Source organism: Scatophagus argus, chromosome 11, assembly GCF_020382885.2.
Source record: "Scatophagus argus isolate fScaArg1 chromosome 11, fScaArg1.pri, whole genome shotgun sequence".
NCBI classification, from domain to species: Eukaryota; Metazoa; Chordata; class Actinopteri; family Scatophagidae; genus Scatophagus; species Scatophagus argus.
The window spans coordinates 12,704,530-12,723,144 of record NC_058503.1 but is presented as its reverse complement, the minus strand read 5'-3'; the positions used below and the strand labels follow the sequence as shown (position 1 = coordinate 12,723,144).

Here is an 18,615-nt window from a genome sequence, read left to right as displayed (position 1 = left end):
TTCAACAAGTACTATTTTACCACAGAGCTGAGATGAAGATTTTTAATGTGGTATTAGCCTTTAGAGTAATGGAGAGTCTTATGATGCTGCACTAAACAAAAATCAGAACAGTCTGTATTTATATTTCATTGCTCTCATTTACATCAGCACATTTATGTCTATAAGAAGTGAGGTGTGAATACTGAACAGAAATAGTGTGTGAACTTGCAGGCAGGATATGGAGTCTGTAGATGTAAATGCTTGGAAGTGTTAATAATTTTATTAACTGTCATTCAAGCGCGTTGCAATACCCTGCAGGTGGACAATAATGTTCATTTGCTTCTGGATGCTTAATGTAATTCCAGGCCTAGACTGTAATTAAATCTAATTATGCTTAAGATGAAAATGAAAAAAAAAAATCTTAATTAACACTAAAACCGCTTCCTGGATGATCACCGAAACCCCATGGAGCATTTCTGTGACTGAAAGTATAGTCTAAGAGCAGAGGCAAATCCAGTCACATCACAATGAAACAACTGTCACTCTCGACAGTTACAAGGCTGTACACAATAATAAATCCTGCACATCCTGAATGTCATGAGACAGATTTAAATAATGTCATTGCAGAGCATTTTGATCACTCATTTAGCACAGCTGCCCTATGGGAGCATCTTTAAAGCATTTCTGTGGCTCAGATTTTGTTTTCTCTTTGAATATATTTACAAGCTGAACAATTTAAAAAAAAAAATCTAAATGCTTTAATAACAGACTGGTGGTTTTGTGTGTATTTAGATTGAATAACTTTAATAGAGACATATAAAATCACCACTATATAAGCCATGTTGTCTGCAATATAGTGACGCATATTAAATCAGGCTTATATTATTAAAGTCTCTGATGGGGCTTATAATGCATTATGCCTACTCTTCTTCATCTAATCAGACATCAAAAACTAAACTGCCGCACAAACACAAAGGGATCTGAGTAGTGCTAAGTGTTTACACCACTACCACTTAATAACTGGCTGTTATACTGTTTACTGGTTGTTTGTGCCATAGCTGCTGGCAGCGCACGTTTGAACCAGGGCAGGACTTCCTGAAAGAGATTTAAACCAGAGGAACCGGATTCGCTCTGTGGACTCAGAGGTCATCCCACTGACCAACTGTGAGGCCATGTACCAGGCAGCTGTCTCCAAGCGAGCAGACAACACTATCCCCAGCGGGGTACTTGAGTTTGTGCATGTATTGTTCCAACTGCAACATGTAGCTACACTACCTGCCAGAACTGCCTGCAGTGAAAAGAACATTTGTGTAATTAGGGGCCAACTTTCTATGGTCAATTATCTTGGTTTAATGGCTTTCCTGTTATATGCTGTTATAGTCTAGTCTTTAGCTGCTGAAGAGCATCCAGGGGTTGCACAGTAGCTGATCTGCACAGAGCTGGTATTGCCACCATTATTGTCGGTGTTGTCATGTAGTATTAGGGAAGGTGTTGGCAGTTTTGCTGCCTGGAAAGGGGTCAGCAGTTGCCTATATATTACACACATGTATATAAATAGAGTTGAAACATGAGACTCTCTGCACAGATAGGGCAAAACATGGAGGACAGTTGCAGAAAACATAAAATATTGTTGACATTGCTTTGAAAGTGCTCTTACATTTCCCCTTGTAAATTTGAAATTTTTATGTAGTCAAAATAATATGTGGGGTCTGTAACAAACTACACAGGGCACTAGCTGCGATGCACTTGACAGCAGTCTGCATTGCCTGCATACGAGAAAGGAATAGGCCTATAAAACATCAGTTTGATTTCAGTTCATGTAGAAGTGGAGGCAGCTAATGATATTTCCTGCTTCATTAGGTCATGGAGGAGTCGGAGGTCTGTTCCCTGCCAGGGGGACTTGTCAGTGTGAGGAAACAGTTTGAGACCCAGGAAAATACAACCTCACACCATGTAACCCAGTTCCATTTTCATCACAGAACTGTACAGGTACACATGTAGAACACAGTATCTACTGTACATTCATCAAGCTAGGAGCATGAAAGAGATGACTGTGGTCATAGGATGGTAACGTTTATTCTGAGATGAGCATGCTCTGTTTGCATCCTTACATTTAGCTTTCCAGCTGGGTCACTGCACGGGGAGCTTTGCAAGTGAAAGTATGCACATTTAGACAGAGTTTGGGTTCCATTACGTCTTGCTGCTCTGATACCAGAGAAAAGTGCGTGGGCTTAGGTTATGGACAGAACCTGACATTTCGAACTTTCACAGCTCTTGTATTGCAGCTCCACTCGGGTAAGAGGAACTTAACAAAGCAATGGAAAAAGAATGTCTTTTTTTTAAAAATGATATGGTGTGAGTGAACAGCTTGACAGATTCTTTGTCATCTTGCTTCCATCTGTGATCAGTCGTTTCAGACTGCAGTGAGCAATCTGTTCTTGCATCGTCTCTGCATGGTATTCAGTTGTGTGCTATTAAGCTTTGGCAGTAACTTTCAGTTCACATGAGAAGGGGGAAAGGATGTAAAATGAAAAATAGTGTGGCATGCACATATTATATTACCACATTTGGATGTCACTGTCTCCATCTTCACAGGAAATGTCAAACTCAGAAGTGACAGTGTCAAGCAGGAACAGTCAGGTCGTCCCAGGCAGTCAGCAGCTACACTTCAATCAAGAAATGATGGTATTAAATGTTTTCTGTTACTGTGTTCCTGTAGGCAGTGGCATAAGGCTTTGCCATTGAGCTAAACACTTTGATTGCCATGTTGAGTAAAAACTGTAACTTATTGCAGTTGTGGTGTAACTGACGTTTGTTTAATAGTCTCTAAGAATTTGGCTTGAGATTAAGACATGACGTTAAGTGGAAAAATGTGTAGCATTCAAAAGAAAGGAACTGGTTGGATTTCTGAATTTCTCTGTGCAGTTTATCATTAATAACTTTCGGTTATTTTTCATTTTAAAAACAAAGGAGTCATACAGCAACAATAACTTGGAATCAAGTTATGAAAACCATCAAAACGAAACAGGTAAGATGTTTAAATTTGCATTTTCCGCCATGTACGCTGTCTTTGCCTAACAAATTTGGGGCCTACCTTTTACTTATGCCTCTGCTGACTTTTAGAAGAGGAGTTTCCCAGATACACTACAAAAGAACTGAGGGATCACTTTGAAAGAACAATAGAAGAGGCTGCTCCGCACAAACCAATCAAGGTGAGCATTTCTCATTCATTTGAGTTAGACATAAGTATTGAGAATAAGAAGCAAAAGTTTACAAATTTGACTTGGGGTATTCAAGACTATACTCTGTGTAATTTGAATAAATAAATCATATGTGTTAAAATTGCGATCCTTAAGATTTTAGTCTTGGTTAGTTTGACGACTCCCGTGGTTACTGGCGGTAACAGCAAGTGTGGTTAAATACTGCACAAATGCTCATGGAGTACAGTACCTTCTTCTACACCAGACACCTGGTACATGTGGTGGCAAGTGTAATCAAACAAGCTCATGCTGTTTTAATAAAGAAATTAGTCAAAAACAACTGGAACTGGGCTCCTGATCCAATGAAAGGTACTGTTGTCTTATCAGCGCAAACAAATACACAGCATTTCTTATGATTGCTTCACAATAAACGCCACCCAATGTTTTGTATTAGGAGTAACTTAACATAGTTCTGATGCTGCGGTAGTGTACAGTTAGTGAACTGTGAACAGTTAAGAGTATGAGAAGGCAAAATTCAGTCCATGAAAAGTATTAACAATAGGGTCTGATTTTAATGAAAATCTTAAGGATTTTAACTTTAGCTCATGATATTGATTCATTGATTTGTGCAGAATAATGTATTCACACAGTGTCATAAGCCTTAGACTGGTAGGTGTTCTGCTCTGTAGAATTATTCATGTTTTATAATCTCATCTCTCGTCATTTTTGCACCTTACTTGCAAGTGTCACAGCAAGGTGAAATGTAAAGAGCATGCTACTATGAACTATTGTGATCAGTTATATTTATTTAACCACAAATATGGTTTTTGTTCTTTAAAAAGATTGAACGTGACATCAGTCGATCTAAGTGGTCCTCAAAGGTGACACAAAACAATACAGTGACTAGTGAGGTGTGTGAAGCAACCACTACTGAGCCCACAGAAGACACACTGGCAGCTGTGATGGATTATGAGGATTTTCCGCCCCCACCAACTGAAGATTCTGACTATCTTCCACCTCCACCTCCAGACTTACTACAAATGCCATCAGACAGTCAAGATATTCCAGCATGGCATGACTCACCTGAGCCTCCAGAACCAGCAAACCCCTCCAAATACTCAGAGCAAAGCAGAGAGGCTTACCTCAAGCAGAGGAGAATGAATGAGCTGAAACGTCTTTACAAGCACATTCACCCCGAGGTTCGGAAGAATATTGAGAAGGAGTACTACAGTGATTACAACGAAACTGAGGTCAACCAGTTAGAGAGCCAAGACTACATGTATGAGGATGATGTTGACGATATCAACGATGAAGAATATGTGGAATGGGAAGAGATTCTCCCTGGGGATGTGCAGGCGATGCGTTGGATGTTTGAAAATAAGCCACTGGATACCATTAAAGATGAAGTTCCTGATGAGGATGACGACAACAACAAAATAAGGCAACAGGAAATCATTCTTGGAAAAGATGTGAAACGCACAGCTTGGATGTTTGAGACCAAGCCAGTAGATGAGCTGAGTTCACACAATATAAACTCAACAGAATATAAAAACAAATTCAACAAATTTGATAAGGGAGATGTCCGTGCTGCAGCGTGGTTGTTTGAAACCCAAACAATGGACACTCTAAATAAAATGCATAAGGAGGAGGATTTAACGAAAGAGATTGTCTTCACAGAGGAGGATGGACATGCTACTATTTATATGATCGACAATAAGTACATGGAAAGTCTTGGGCACACTGAGACCATTGACGAGAGCCACCTGTTAACTCTAAGGTCAGTGTTAGAAGAAATTAATGGTGAAGTGAAAACTGTTACAACCACTTTTGACACTCAGTTTAAATGCATCATTATGGGACAGTCAAGCCAAATGCTGGAGATTAAGTCTGTGCGTAAAATTGAAACTGAATTAGAGAACTCCATTGCTTCACGTTGGCTTTTTGATACCCAACCCCTGGACATGACAAACAGAGAACCTACATCTTTGAAACTTGTGTGTAGTCTTTCCATGGAGGACAGCAATAAGGGTGACTGGGGCAGGTGGTTGTTTGAGATAAAGACATTGAACTCTCTCAGTGAGTGGGAAAGCTCAAAAATTGAGAATCAAGAGATCATTGGAGCTGACGTACACAAGCATTGCTTAGTGTTTGAAACTCAGCCAATGGATTCTCTGAAGGATGATTCCAATGCAAGACCCCAGACTACTGAAGAAATTATTGGGGGCAATGTTAGATCTGCGAGACACTTTTTTGAAAGCAGCCCTCAGGCAGAGAGGAAAGCTGGCCCTGAGGTCGGAAAACTCAAAAAGGCAACAATGAATGAAGAAATAAAAGGGGATGTGAGACACCAAAAGTGGCGCTTCGAGAGTCAACCTCTAGAGCACATAAGAGAGGACAAGAAGGAGGTTACTCGCACTGTGAATGTCGAGGATGACCTCACACAGGAGGATGGCACAAGCTGCAGGGCAGATGTGCGCAAGAACTGCTGGGTATTTGAGACCCAGCCAATGGATACTTTAAAAGATGATTCAAATTCTCTGCCCATGACAAAGGAGGAAATTATTGCAGGTAACGTGAGATCAGCCAGACATTATTTTGAAACGATTCCGACTGAGGAGTTGAAAGACCTTGCGGAGGTGGGCAAACTTAAAAAAACTGTAGCACTTAATGAGGAGAGGGGTGATGTCAGACATCAGAAATGGCGATTTGAAAGCCAACCCCTGGAGGAAATAAGAGAGGAAAAGAAGGATGTCCTCAGAACTATCGACCTGGAAGAAATTGATAAAGTAGACGTCCGAAACTACAAGCAAATCTTTGAAAGTACAGATTTAAATAGGAGGGATGAATCTCAAAAGATTCTCATAGAGGGTGTAACATCAGGCTCGGTGAAATCAAACAAAAACCTGTTTGAGTCTACTCAACTGTATGCCATGCAGGACCGCTCAGGGCACTTCCATGAGGTGAAAACAGTGCGCCGTGAAGAGGTTGTGAAAGGAGATGTATCGACATGCAAATGGATGTTTGAAACGCGACCAATCGACCAGTTTGATGAAAGCATTAATAAATACCAAATTATCAAGGGCATATCCAAACAGGAAATAGAGTCTGGTGATGTTAAAACTGCAAAGTGGTTGTTTGAAACGCAGCCTCTTGATGGCATTAAGTACTTCAGCAATATTGAAGATGAAGAAATTTTGGAGACAAGTAAAAATGTTGACATCATCAAGGGTGATGTGAAAACCTGCAAGTGGCTATTTGAGACTAAACCAATGGACATCCTGTATGAAAGAGTAGAGTTAAGGGATGAAAACAAATCTGAAGAAATGCAAAAGGGAGACGTCAAAACTTGCACATGGCTTTTTGAGACACAAGCACTTGATTCTATTCAAAACGAGACAGAGACCGTTCTGAAGACCTGCACTGTGAATCAAGAGGACATTAGAGGAAAAGATGTGGGAATGGCTTGTTTTCTCTTTGAGACAGAGAAACTGGAGAACCTCACTGGAGAAGAGACAGGCTCTTTTAAGCGTGTCACAGAGATAGACATTGCATCAGGGGATGTGTCAAGGATGAAGTACATTTTTGAAAATCAAGCATGTGATATCATGACATCAACCTCTGAGGAAGTAATGCAAAAGCTCAAGAGAGTTCAGACTGAGGACATACAAAAGGGAAATGTAGTGAACTGTAAATGGCTCTTTGAAAATCAGTCTATAGATACAATACATGATAGCCAAGAGGAATCTATGAGCAGCCGCACAGTGACTGATGTACAAGGAGGAGATGTAGACAAGGGCCGTTTCATTTTTGAAACTTACTCCTTAGATAAAATTCAGGAGGAATCCTCTGAAACAAACACGGACCTGATAAAAATGCAAAAAATTGTCCGTGATGAGGATGAGAAGGGAGATGTGAGAAATTACACCATGATGTTTGAAAATCAGCCTCTTTATGCCATTCAGGACAAAGAGGGCCTTTACCACGAAGTCACTACTGTTACAAGTGAAGAAGTAACTCGAGGAGATGTTGTTGGAACTCGATGGTTGTTTGAAACCAAGCCTCTTGACGCTATCATAGACACAGATGAGGTTCATATAATTAAATCTGTCACACAACAGGATGTGCAAAAAGGAGATGTCACCTCTGCCAAGTGGAAATTTGAGACTCAGCCCCTCGACAGGATTGCTGAAGAAAGTAAGGCTTTAATAAAAACCGTACATGATATTCAAGGAGGCAATGTTAGGATGAACAAAGATCGTTTTGAGTCGGATGCCCTGTCACAGGAATCTGTTAGAACGGTCAATGTGAGTGAAATACACAAAGGTGATGTCAGAACAGCAAAATGGAGATTTGAAACCCAGTCCATTGACAAAATAAGAAGCATGAGCTCTGAAAATCTGATTGAAACAGTTAAAAAGGAAGAAGTTGCAAAGGGAGACGTTAAACATTCAGTGTGGCTCTTTGAGAAAAACCCTCTTGACCACATTAAAGAGGTAGATGAGGACGAATATCAGCGGAACATCACTCAAGAGGAGATCTCCAAAGCAGATGTAAAGACAACAACATGGCTCTTTGAGACAACACCATTTGACAACTTTAATGAGACAAAAATGGAAAAGACTGAAATCCTGGGAAAGAGCGTCAAGGGAACTCTTGAGGAACTTTATAGTCAGGAAATGGTGAAGTCAAAGGGAATACTCATTGAAGCTGATGAAATAGGAGACGTTAGAATGGCAAAATACCAGCTAATGAATAAGCAGGCTCCAGAGATTCAACGAGAGGAAGTCATTAGGGGAGATCTGCAAACTATTATGATGAACCTTCTGAACAGAAATGAAAGAAACGAACGGCAGATAGTCATAGATTCAGAAGAGAAGGGTAACATCAGTTCAACAGTGCAGCAACTTTTCAACCAAGAGAGAGACGGCAGAATTGAAAGGGAGGAAATACTACAAGGTGACATTCGGGAAGCTATTAATAACCTTTTCAATCAGGACCAATCAGCAAAACATGGAATACTCATCCAGGAGGATGAGAAAGGTGACGTACGGATGACATTATATTCCCTTCTTAATAAACAAGACAATGTTAATGTTGAAAAAGAAGATATTGTAAGAGGGGATATAAAAAGTGCTCTTCAAAGACTGTCCAGCTCAGAAAAGTCTGATCAGGCAGTCAAGATAAAGGTAGATGCCACTGAAAAAGGAAATGTCAACTTTTACTCCACATGCATTGAATCGGGGTCGCTCGACTATCTTAAACAGCTCCATTTAGGACCTGAAGAGAGCCCACCAGCCACAACTGAAAAAGAGAGAATCATTGGAGGCGACATCAAGGGCACAAAACGCATCCTTGGCCGTAATCAAACACAGATTGAGCGTACAGTGGAGGATGTTATCCCTGGTGATGTTCACAACACTGTGAAAGTTTTCATGTCCGAGCCAGCCATCTCATTGGAAAGACTCCAAAAGGAAGAGATAGTCAAAGGTGATTTAAAAGCTGCTTTGAATTCATTGTCTGAATCAGCTAATCAGACAGTTGTTGTAGAGAAAGAAGCAGTGGTGAAAGGCAACATACCGAAAGCCCTGCGGTGCTTAGAGAGGGCTCAACAGCGGTACAAGGAGGTGGAGAAGCCAGATATCATACCAGGTAATATCAAAGGGGCTCTGAGATCGCTTGAGAAGTCTGCAACATCCAGAGCTGAAGCTGTTGTCGAGGATTTAGTTCCCGGAGATGTGAAAGCCACGCTAAAATCTCTGGAGCTGGCAAAGCAAGTGGTTAGGGAAGTTGAAAAGGAAGAAATCGTGAGGGGTGATATTCGCATAGCCATGCAAAGTCTACAAGATGCCTCCACTGAGAGGAGGAAGTGTCAACAGGCAACAGATGTTCAGGGAGACGTCAGAGGAACAATTCAGCTCTTAATGGAGCCTCCACCTTCACCAAGCATGCAAAGGAGCCCAAGCCTAGAGGGTGACGTAAAGGGTGACGTCAAGATGTCAATTAAGTCATTATATGAGATGCAGGAGCAGACCCAGCTGGACAAAGAAGAAGTGATAAAGGGTGATGTTAAAGGCACTATTAAATCTTTGTTGGAATCTGCACAGCGTGAAACTCCCAAAGTCAAACTTAGAGCTTACAGAAGAGTTAGAGTAAAGCAGTGTGCTCCAGTCAAAAACCTCAGTGCTGATGCACAAAGGAACATACAAAAGATAAAAACAGCTAATCAGTTTGAAACATCAGACGAAAATCAGTCCATCTCTAATCACACTGAAATAGTAAGAACGGAATCAAGTTCTGAGGAACAGTCTGCTCAGCAATCAACGACTGTGGTGGAGCATAAAACAATCACCCAAAACCATGGCATCAAAACATTAAGGACAGAGTTTCGTAATCTAAAGGCAAGCCCAAAGGGAATGATAAAAGTAAATAAAACCAAAGTAGAAACTGGTGTTTATAAAGTTAAACCACAATTGTCGGAACCTGAGCTTCCTCTTCCACCTCCACCTTTGCCAGTGATAGACACAGATTTTCCTCCTCCTCCTCCTTCTGTTGATTCTGACATTGATCACCTTCCTCCTCCACCACCACCTCTCACTAGTGAGCAGGACTTCCTCCCACCTCCTCCATCTCAACAGGAACTGGACAGCATGCCAGCACAGGCATCACATCCTTCACCAGCAAAAGCAAAAAAGATGACAGTTAAAAAAGTGAAAGGTCCAACATTACACCCGGTCCCAAAGCTGGAGCCTAAAGTCGAATTAAGTAAAACACAACACATGGAGGTTACATCAGAGAAGGTGTTAGAAATGAGCCAAAAACAATCGAAAACAACAACACATACTTCAAAAACAGTTTCCTGTGAAATCCCCCCGCCACCTGAGTCACCACAACCACTAAAGAAAGCTTATACCTCTCCTGTGAAATTCACCCCTCCACCCTCTCCTCCACCTTTCATGCGACGGCCAATGAGTAAATTCGACACTCCATTAATAAAAGCAGAAGAAAAGTACCGGAAGCTGAGGGAGGCCAACACACCCCCAAGAACTCCAACACCCACTTACATACATGACTCAGTTACTGCAGCTCTTGAAATGCTTTCCACCAAAGACACAGAGCAGTCAAATAACAACACATCAGAAATACTGAGAGCTGGAAAGACAGCACTGAATGTTCATTCAGATTCCCGATCTTGTGATTTATCCAAGCATGTTGTTGTCTCCAGTACCACAGAGAGCAGTGCTGGTCATCAGAAAATTCTCACAGATTCAATGGCTATGTCTTCCGCTAAACAGCAAATAGTCTCTAATGAGTCTTCTGAGGTTGTCTCCGTTCAAAATACCTCAGCTGTGTCTACAGTGATGCAGCAGATGCAAACGACTACACAGAAAACAGTTTCTGTTTCCTCCAAGAAGTCAATTCAGTCTGTCATGGCTGACGAAGTCCAGACCTCTGTCACCGACATAGTAAAAACAGAAAACATATCAACTGACAGAAAGAAGCATTCTAAAACAAAGGGCTGCAACAAATCCGAAGATAAAAACGAAGATGAAGTGCGTTGTCAGAAAATCCCTGTTAAAACAGTAAAACCTGAGCCTGCTGTTACTTCTGAGGAGAATGTAAAATCACAAAAGACACAATATGAGAACAAGAAAAAAGATAACACAGCATCGGAGTTACCCATCGGAATTAACCTTCGCAATCAGTCCTTCGAAATAGAAAATGTCACCTCAGACAAAAATGTAAAGGAGTCCAGATCCCCACAGCGTGTTGGCAAGAAGAAAACTGATCATTCTTCTACCGAGAGCCAAGAGACTGTTTATGATCAGCTAATGCAAACAGAAAAACCAGCTGCCAATGCAAATGGAAAAATGGGTAAAGCAAACCAAAAGGTGAACAAGATCAATAAACAAGAAAAGCACATAGAGACAAAAACATCCAAAGAGAATGAGAAACAGAGCATTTCACAAGATTTCGAGGTGGAAGTGAAGGAAGCTACTGAGGTGAAAGTGATCAGGAAATCCACTGAAGTAAAGACGGAGTTAAAGCAGGGGATTAAGAGTGTTACTCTCTCTCCTGCTGCTGCCTCTGTGCCTGCTGTTACTGTTGGCATAATTGACAGCCAACCAGAAACTCCAACTCCATCAAAGAAGAAAAAGAGGTCCAAAAAGTCTAAAGGGGTTGCGCAGCAAGGTCAGGGTAAAGATATTTCCACTGACTCAAAAATAGACATTATAGAAACCAAGACAGCAACATATGAAAAATCCCCACAAGCTCAGGATACAATTGCATTCGCCCAAGTGAACACAAATGTAAAAGAGGAGCACATTCAAGTGAAGAGAGAAGTCAATATGACAAAAAGTATAGACGATCACAATTCACAGGAAGGGAAAGAAGTTCAGAAACATGTGAAGGGATCACAAAAGAAGAAAGAAATTACAGTCACACGGCAAAGTGCAGAGGACCCACCAGGAGAAAGTAGGAATGTCCCAATTACAGTGACAAGTGAGTCAGAACAAAATGAACTAGTAAAGTCCACAAGAGAGAGAACAGAAGAATCTCACAGCCAATTATTAATATCTCACATCACTGAGATACAACGCATTTCAGAAAAGACTGATTCTAAATCTGAAACATCTCGGCTCACCACAGATTCGGATTGGCTAATGAGTTCAGAAATAGCGGAAAGAAATGCTCCAAAAAATTCTGAATTTCTTTCAAGTGGGACGAAAGTAGCAGAGCCTAAGCTGACCCATCTAGAAGATAATGAAACAATGGAGAAGCATGAATGTGAATCAGTTTCTGAGAAATGTGTTTCTGGTGGGGCAGTGCCAAGAATATCCAAGATCAGTATTGGTTCTGCCAAAGTTGAGAACCAAACAAAGAAAAAGACCTCCCATGAACGAAGGAAAGAAGAAGTGACTCAGTGCAAGTCTGTTGACCTTCGGGCTGCCTCGCCATCACTGAGGATGCGTTCTCCCTCGCCGACATTTATTACCATCGAATCCACACGACGAAATGGCTCCCCTCAAAGAGTTACTCCGTCACCTACCCTGCTACACAGACCACCTACACCTCCCACACCGCCGCCACGCAGGTGTGACACCCCGACATCACGCCTCACTAGAATCACACCTTCTCCAACTTTTGACAGAGCAGAAAATCTGGCTCGACTCAAAGACACAACAGCCAAGCTCTCACGTGGCGTCACCCCACCGCCACTACTTCCCCAACAAATCCCAGAGAAGAAATCTGAGATTGTGGAATCACCTCCATCGTTCCATCGGCAAATCAAAATCGACTCCCAACTTGTGAAGTCCTCAGGGAAAGCAGTGGAAATGGAAAAACCCCCAAAGAGTGTAACTGGGGAGGCTCAGTGGACTGATGTAAATTCTGCACGTGTGAAGGGAGATCAGGCTAATATCTCAGAGAATCTGGATGCAAATGAAATACAAAGTATGCCTTTGTGTCAAAATGACCCTGAACTTGTTGAAGCTGCAGATATTTCAGAGCCATCATCTGCATCTGTCAAAGAAAAGAGAGAATTTTTTGAAGAGGCACAAAAGGCTGGATTTAATAAGAGTTATATGCGAAAGGAGCCCATTGTGATCCCTGAACGACTGGGCCCAGACATGGAGGAATATGAGGAAGAAAACAAGAACAAAGAAAAGGATGAGCTTCCCAAGGCGGACTTGTCTAGTCTTGTAAACAAATTTGAATCACCAGAAGAGAAATTATATTCCAGAACAGAGCTTATCCCACTCACAGAGTGGCTTCACAATGACAGTGAAGGCACAGATTGTGACAAAGAGAAAGCAAACATCCTGGAACAGGAAATGCCTACTTTTGACATTCAGGCTATTAAAAATGTTTTTGAATTGGGTGAGCAAAGTTCCTCATTCAGGGAGGAGAAAAAGGATCAGGAGGAGACTGTGTCAAGCCTGACTAAAACACCAACAGACACTTCAAAGCAGAAAAGTTCGCAAGAGACAAAGGGAGGCTCACGAAAGAGCACCTCCTCCCCTCCACAGAAAAATGATGTAGAAACTGTGCCAGCAGAGCTACCACAAGTCTTCTCTGAATCCAAATCAATCACAGAACATTTCTCAAATGTTGATGAGTTTGGTAACAAGGTCACTGGAACAAGGACAGCTGTCACTGAACACTCTGAGAGTGTGTCGACGAAGCAGGCTCCTTTTTCATATGCTGATGCCGTTAAGAAAAAAGCAGTGAGGCGAACAGAAACCTACGATGCCGACGCTACCGAGCAGTTGCTGAGGAATTTCCACAAAACGTGGACAGAGAGTGAGACAGTTTTCAAGAGCCTTGGCTACACTGTTTCTGAGGAGGCAACATCACAAGTTGTGTCGCATCACATGAACATTGCGCCCTCTGGTAAAGACATAAGCAGCATGAAACAACACAAACTAATGGCATGGACTAAGCATGGATGCAACACTGCATTTTTATTTCAAACAGGAAGTGGATGTAATAACTAACAAGGTTACAGCCATGCTAGCAGCTCTGTGAAGCTTTACTTAGTGTAGCAACAGCAGTGCTTTGGGTTAAATATTAATGTTAGCATGCTAACATGCGCTCAGTGGCAATGATTACATGCTGATGTTTAGATAATCTTATCTTCAGGTTATTTTGCTGGTTACTAGCTTTTTTTCTGAAGCTTTTGACCCAATCCCGTGATCTTCATCATTCTGTGGAGTTTGTTGAGTTGTCATGAGGTTTAAGGATGGTCTTTGCCATTGAACATAAATGGAATTATTCCAGTTTCATCATGTTGGCATCCAACCTTTAACAACTTACTTGATGATGACTCATCCAACTTTATTGATTAATAAAGACTGTGGCATTCAATGGAAAGGTCTGGAAAAAAACTGTGACTTTGACCTACGTTCATTTTTTGATTTTTTTTTTTTTTACATTGCTTAAAACAACAATGAATGATGAACATGAATGATGTAATTGCAGATATAATTAGTTTAATTGGTCTAAATTCTCATGATAAGGACAGCAGTCATACTATATTTTCAAGAGGCCATCCATTAGCTTACCAGAATAAAGCTAGCATATAAGGTACATTTCCAACAGGGAAATTACCTGTACCAGTATTACTTGAGGGCTTGCACTGAACTGGATGACAGCTCATTTGTAGTGCTCACAAACACTGCCAAAGTGCAGTTGAGAGATGCATGGCCATCTATGCCTGCATGTTTGCAGGTAAATGAAAGGATAAAATGAAATCCTAAAGAAGTAAACACTGAACCAATCATTTTCATGTCCATTGTAAATGTTTTATTAGAGTAAATGAATGATCATATATGAGCCGTTTTTGAATACAAATGTATTGTTTTCCCGTGTTGTACTGACAACTTAACCACAATAAAAAGCTGCAGCTGTTGTATTGTAAAGCGACCCAAAGGTAATTGAAAGTTTATCTCTTTTTCAAACAGGTTCGAGTTCCGAAGTCGGAGCTCTGCACGGTATGTCGGAGGAGAGCTTATCCGATGGATGCTCTGATAGTGGACAAAAAAAGTACCATAAATCCTGTTTCTGCTGTGAGCACTGCAGAAGTAAATTAAGGTAAATATGGCTTTTATTAAAATAAATTCTCACCATGGAAACCATGGAACTAAGGGCTTTACAGTTCATAAATAGATGTAAACTAACTGTAGGCTATTTTAAGATTTTATGCACCTCTGAAAGAAAGACTTTACTTTTCTCTTGCAGCCTAGGAAATTATGTCTCTCTCCATGGACATTTCTACTGTCTTCACCATTACAAACAACTCCTCAAGTCCAAAGGGAGCTACGATAATGGACTTGGGCAGAAACCTCCCACAGGAAGTGGTGGACCTATCCCCTCAGATGAGAAACTTGAATATAGATATTCCATGAGCAGCCTAAGTTCAGTAGAAAAAACACACATTGAAATGACAAAAACGTGTGATGAAAGCAAACCACACTACAACAAAATATCTGTAGTTTGGCCTCCACAGGCTGATCTCCCAAAGAAAGCCTTTAAAATAGAAGAAGACATTCAGCTAACTAAACCACAGTGGCCCCCTCAAGACAACTCCCCGAAGACACCCACACACCAGCACAGAAAGGCTGTTCCCAGAAGTGTCCTTTGAAATGTAGTCAACCAACTACACCGTTTAGTCAAAAAGAAAGAAAAAAAGCAAAGAAGAAGAACATAAGAATGAATAGGAAACGAGGAAAGAAGTGTCCTGTTGGCATAGCTGAGGAAGTGTTTGAATGAAGGTCATGCAGTTAAGTGATATAAGGGAACATGAAACGTAAGAAAATGAAAGGAAAATTGTTGTGTATATACTTGTAAATGGTGTACCAGTGGAGAAGCAGGTTGTAGCTGTAATTAATTGTAAGTAAGAAAGTAAGTGCTAGAAAGACAGATGTGGGTGGAAAGCGGATGTAGAGATGAAGCAGTGTGCCTCGAACTAGCAGCTTGTCCCATGTGCAATTTTTCAGTTTGCTTTTTTCCTGTTCCGTTCAGTAGTCAGCGCTCATTTAACATGTGACACTAGAAATTGAATCAAATCTAAAAACAACAACAAAAAGATCATTTTAATCATTATGGCTAGAAACAGCATCATAACAAATTTAAGCTCTGGATCAAATAAAATACTAACCGCAGTAAATGTTGTTTCAGTCTAAATTTCTGGGTGGTCTAGTCAGGTTTAGACTAAACCTTGGTTAAATTCCCACTGCTCTTGAAATTTATGTCCTTTCCAAATATAATTTGGCCCACTGTCTATTTCATCTCCTGTTTTATTCTAAAATCAATTGGGTTGTTGTACAATTCACTAATTTTTTTCATGTTACTCTATGCACAATTCACGAAAACAGTTTCGGTCTGTGGACTTTGCTGTTGTATTATTTTGTCGAGGCTTTTATCTTTCAGCATATCAACATTTTTGCATTTGCCTTTTCGTAGCACCTGGTGTGCAGACTACTACATAAAAGCATCCTGGAATTATTTTATTTATAATATTGAAAGTATATAATATGAACAGGTGGACTGGTGATGTTTGTTTTGGACATTTGTTTCCTGTTTTGAACAACAAATATTTTTGAATGAAGAATTTTATTTTTTAGATTAGATAATTATACCTCGCTTTGTACAAGAAAATTCCTGATTCTGTCATGCTGTCAGGCTGGTTCACTTACTTTATTGCTGATCTAAGGGCAATAAAATATTGAATTTAATTGTTTCAATCGTCTCTTTGAAAGTGAAATGCGATTCTGTTGCATCATATCAAATACAAAGAAGTACTGTGTCAGTTTGTCAGGTGTGTGTGTGTGTGTGTGTGTGTGTGTGTGTGTCTGGTTGAAGCTGCCTATAGGAGACAGGGGCGGGTCAGCAGATCTCTTTCACACCATCAGTGTAATCTCCTTTAGAAGCTATCCCAACCCTGGAGGGGATTTTCCTCAAACCACAGGTGTGCTGACAGTAGACAAGGAAACTGTTTCTTTGTGGGGAAAAAGGTGGAAGTTGAGCTTTAAGAAGAAGAAAAAAAAAAGTCAGATGTGGGACAGCTTGAAGACACGCAGCTTGACCGCGGCGGAGGATAAAGCACATGTCTTAGATAAATTTTACAGCCAGTCTAAAATAAGCTTATGACCAAATGTGGTTACTCATCCTCTTACTGCTCCTCAGTGTGGACGTCCACCAGCTTAGCACCGCTTGCTGCCATTGACCACTTATAAAACTTCAAGAGCAGTGAAGTATTAAAATTAAGGCTCTATATACAACTAGGGACACATAAACAGGTTACAATTTTGTCTTTTGTCAGCTGCTACAAATGTACATATCCACTTTTACATATAGTGAAAACTTACACAGCCCACCTACGTTGCTCACTGATTGTAATACTTTCTTTGAGGTTGTAGCTGTTCTTCATATTTCTTTATCTAATTCTTATTTCTACTCCTATTCTTATCATTTTTATTATTAGTCGATTAGAGTCAACCTTTGAATCTTGCATCTATGAACAGTGGAGATATTCTTACAAGCTTTAAAAGGTGCATTATTTAGGATTAACACACAGTATAATAATCAAACAACAAAACAGCTCAGCACAGGCTCTCTGGATGCTCGGAGCTGTACGTGGTTGTCTGGCGTGAAGACAGTTTGCAGGAGTTGACTGGAAATTCTCGCACAGCGTCAATCTACCTTGCTTACCACCGTGAGCGTGCAGCCCTCATTTTCTCGCTTTCAGCTGATTGGTTAAGGAGTCTACCGGCTTACGTTCTGATTGGTCGGCTCCGGCTCGTCAGGCGGTGCGTCAGCCCAGTTGCACTACCATCATGTTTCCCCCTCCTAGTGGAAATAACAGTGCTTCAGGATGCTGGAGCAAAGCAGCAGCGTTTCATCAGGACCACAAGTCTGAGTGGGATGGAGACACTGAGTAAGGTAGGCACAACCAGGGTGTCTTTTCTATCCGACATGATGTCTGCCGTGCAGGTTGGGCTGCTCGTATCTTGCGAGTTGCGGTGCGATGTGATGTTTCTACTTTTGTGTAATTTCTGGAATGTTTTAACATTCGTTTATCTGCAGATAAAAAAAAAAAAATCCTCTTTTCCGTGCGCTCATCCGCAGGTTTTGGGGTGTCCGGGGTTTTGATCTCTGTCTTAGCTTGCAGTCACTCGTCCCGGTTTTTAGTGATGGAGCTACTTTGATTCAATCCGCCCCTCCTTTGGGGCACATACTGATCTCAGTCCGGTTTGACAGGAGCCGTCACCTCTGCAGATGCGTAGGTTTTCCAGGATGATGGAAGGTTCAGCTGGCCAAGTCACATATAGTGGCTTATCAAACTTTAAACGGATGTATTTATTCATTTTAATGTGTTTTCTCTCTCTCTCTCCCTCGCAGTGCTACTATGCCTTAGAAATGCTTGAATTTCAGTGCTTAGCATTTCACTTGAGAGAGAAACATCCAGTGGCGGATAAATTAAAATGTCTCTTTGTGTTCCCTCTTCAGTGGATAATTTGTCTTTTTATTTCTAATTATTGTTTATTGTGGGTCCATGTGGACTGATGTGCAGTGAGTCAGTAAATACAGAGAATTAGAGAGCGTTTTTTCAGACATACAGCTTTGTGTAGTTTGGACGAGTAAGAGAAGCTTTTTTTGATCCTTGATATTTACTGCAGTAGGCACCAACACAAAAGTTTCCAGAGAAGAAAAGAGTCCAACAAGTGATTATAGCACTAGTTTATCATGATATCAGGTGTACTTGTTTATTTCTCTTTTTGAGATATGCATCCTCTGAATGCAGGTATTTTTCCTAGGAATGTCACTTCACCACTTACGTAGGAGACAGTGGGATGAAAAATAGTGTGAATGAAAGTTCAAAGTGAAGAGGGAGCGAGCTCTCTGGAGGAGCTGCCATTACTGGGACATGCGAGAT

The 18,615-nt window shown here is 40.9% G+C and overlaps 2 protein-coding genes across 5 annotated transcripts in view; both read left to right on the top strand.

The window, feature by feature from the left end:
* The window catches only part of xirp2b (xin actin binding repeat containing 2b), a 35,015-nt gene extending 18,601 nt beyond the window's left edge, over positions 1-16,414 (top strand). For 2 of the 4 annotated variants that reach the window (XM_046403882.1, XM_046403880.1), the window contains 8 exons: positions 1,038-1,202; positions 1,840-1,968; positions 2,575-2,664; positions 2,950-3,007; positions 3,103-3,191; positions 4,022-13,571; positions 14,642-14,771; positions 14,919-16,414. In XM_046403882.1, coding sequence (XP_046259838.1) covers positions 1,152-1,202; positions 1,840-1,968; positions 2,575-2,664; positions 2,950-3,007; positions 3,103-3,191; positions 4,022-13,571; positions 14,642-14,771; positions 14,919-15,321 — 10,500 coding nt within the window. In that variant the 5' untranslated portion in view covers positions 1,038-1,151 and the 3' untranslated portion in view covers positions 15,322-16,414. The remainder of the gene's footprint in view (positions 1-1,037; positions 1,203-1,839; positions 1,969-2,574; positions 2,665-2,949; positions 3,008-3,102; positions 3,192-4,021; positions 13,572-14,641; positions 14,772-14,918) is intronic. The other 2 variants (XM_046403883.1, XM_046403884.1) reach the window with 2 other exon arrangements.
* A 634-nt stretch (positions 16,415-17,048) lies between these two features.
* Positions 17,049-18,615, top strand: part of b3galt1b (UDP-Gal:betaGlcNAc beta 1,3-galactosyltransferase, polypeptide 1b) — a 40,358-nt gene continuing 38,791 nt past the window's right edge. The window contains exon 1 of the mRNA XM_046403259.1: positions 17,049-17,621. The gene's annotated coding sequence lies outside the window, so the exon portion shown is untranslated. The remainder of the gene's footprint in view (positions 17,622-18,615) is intronic.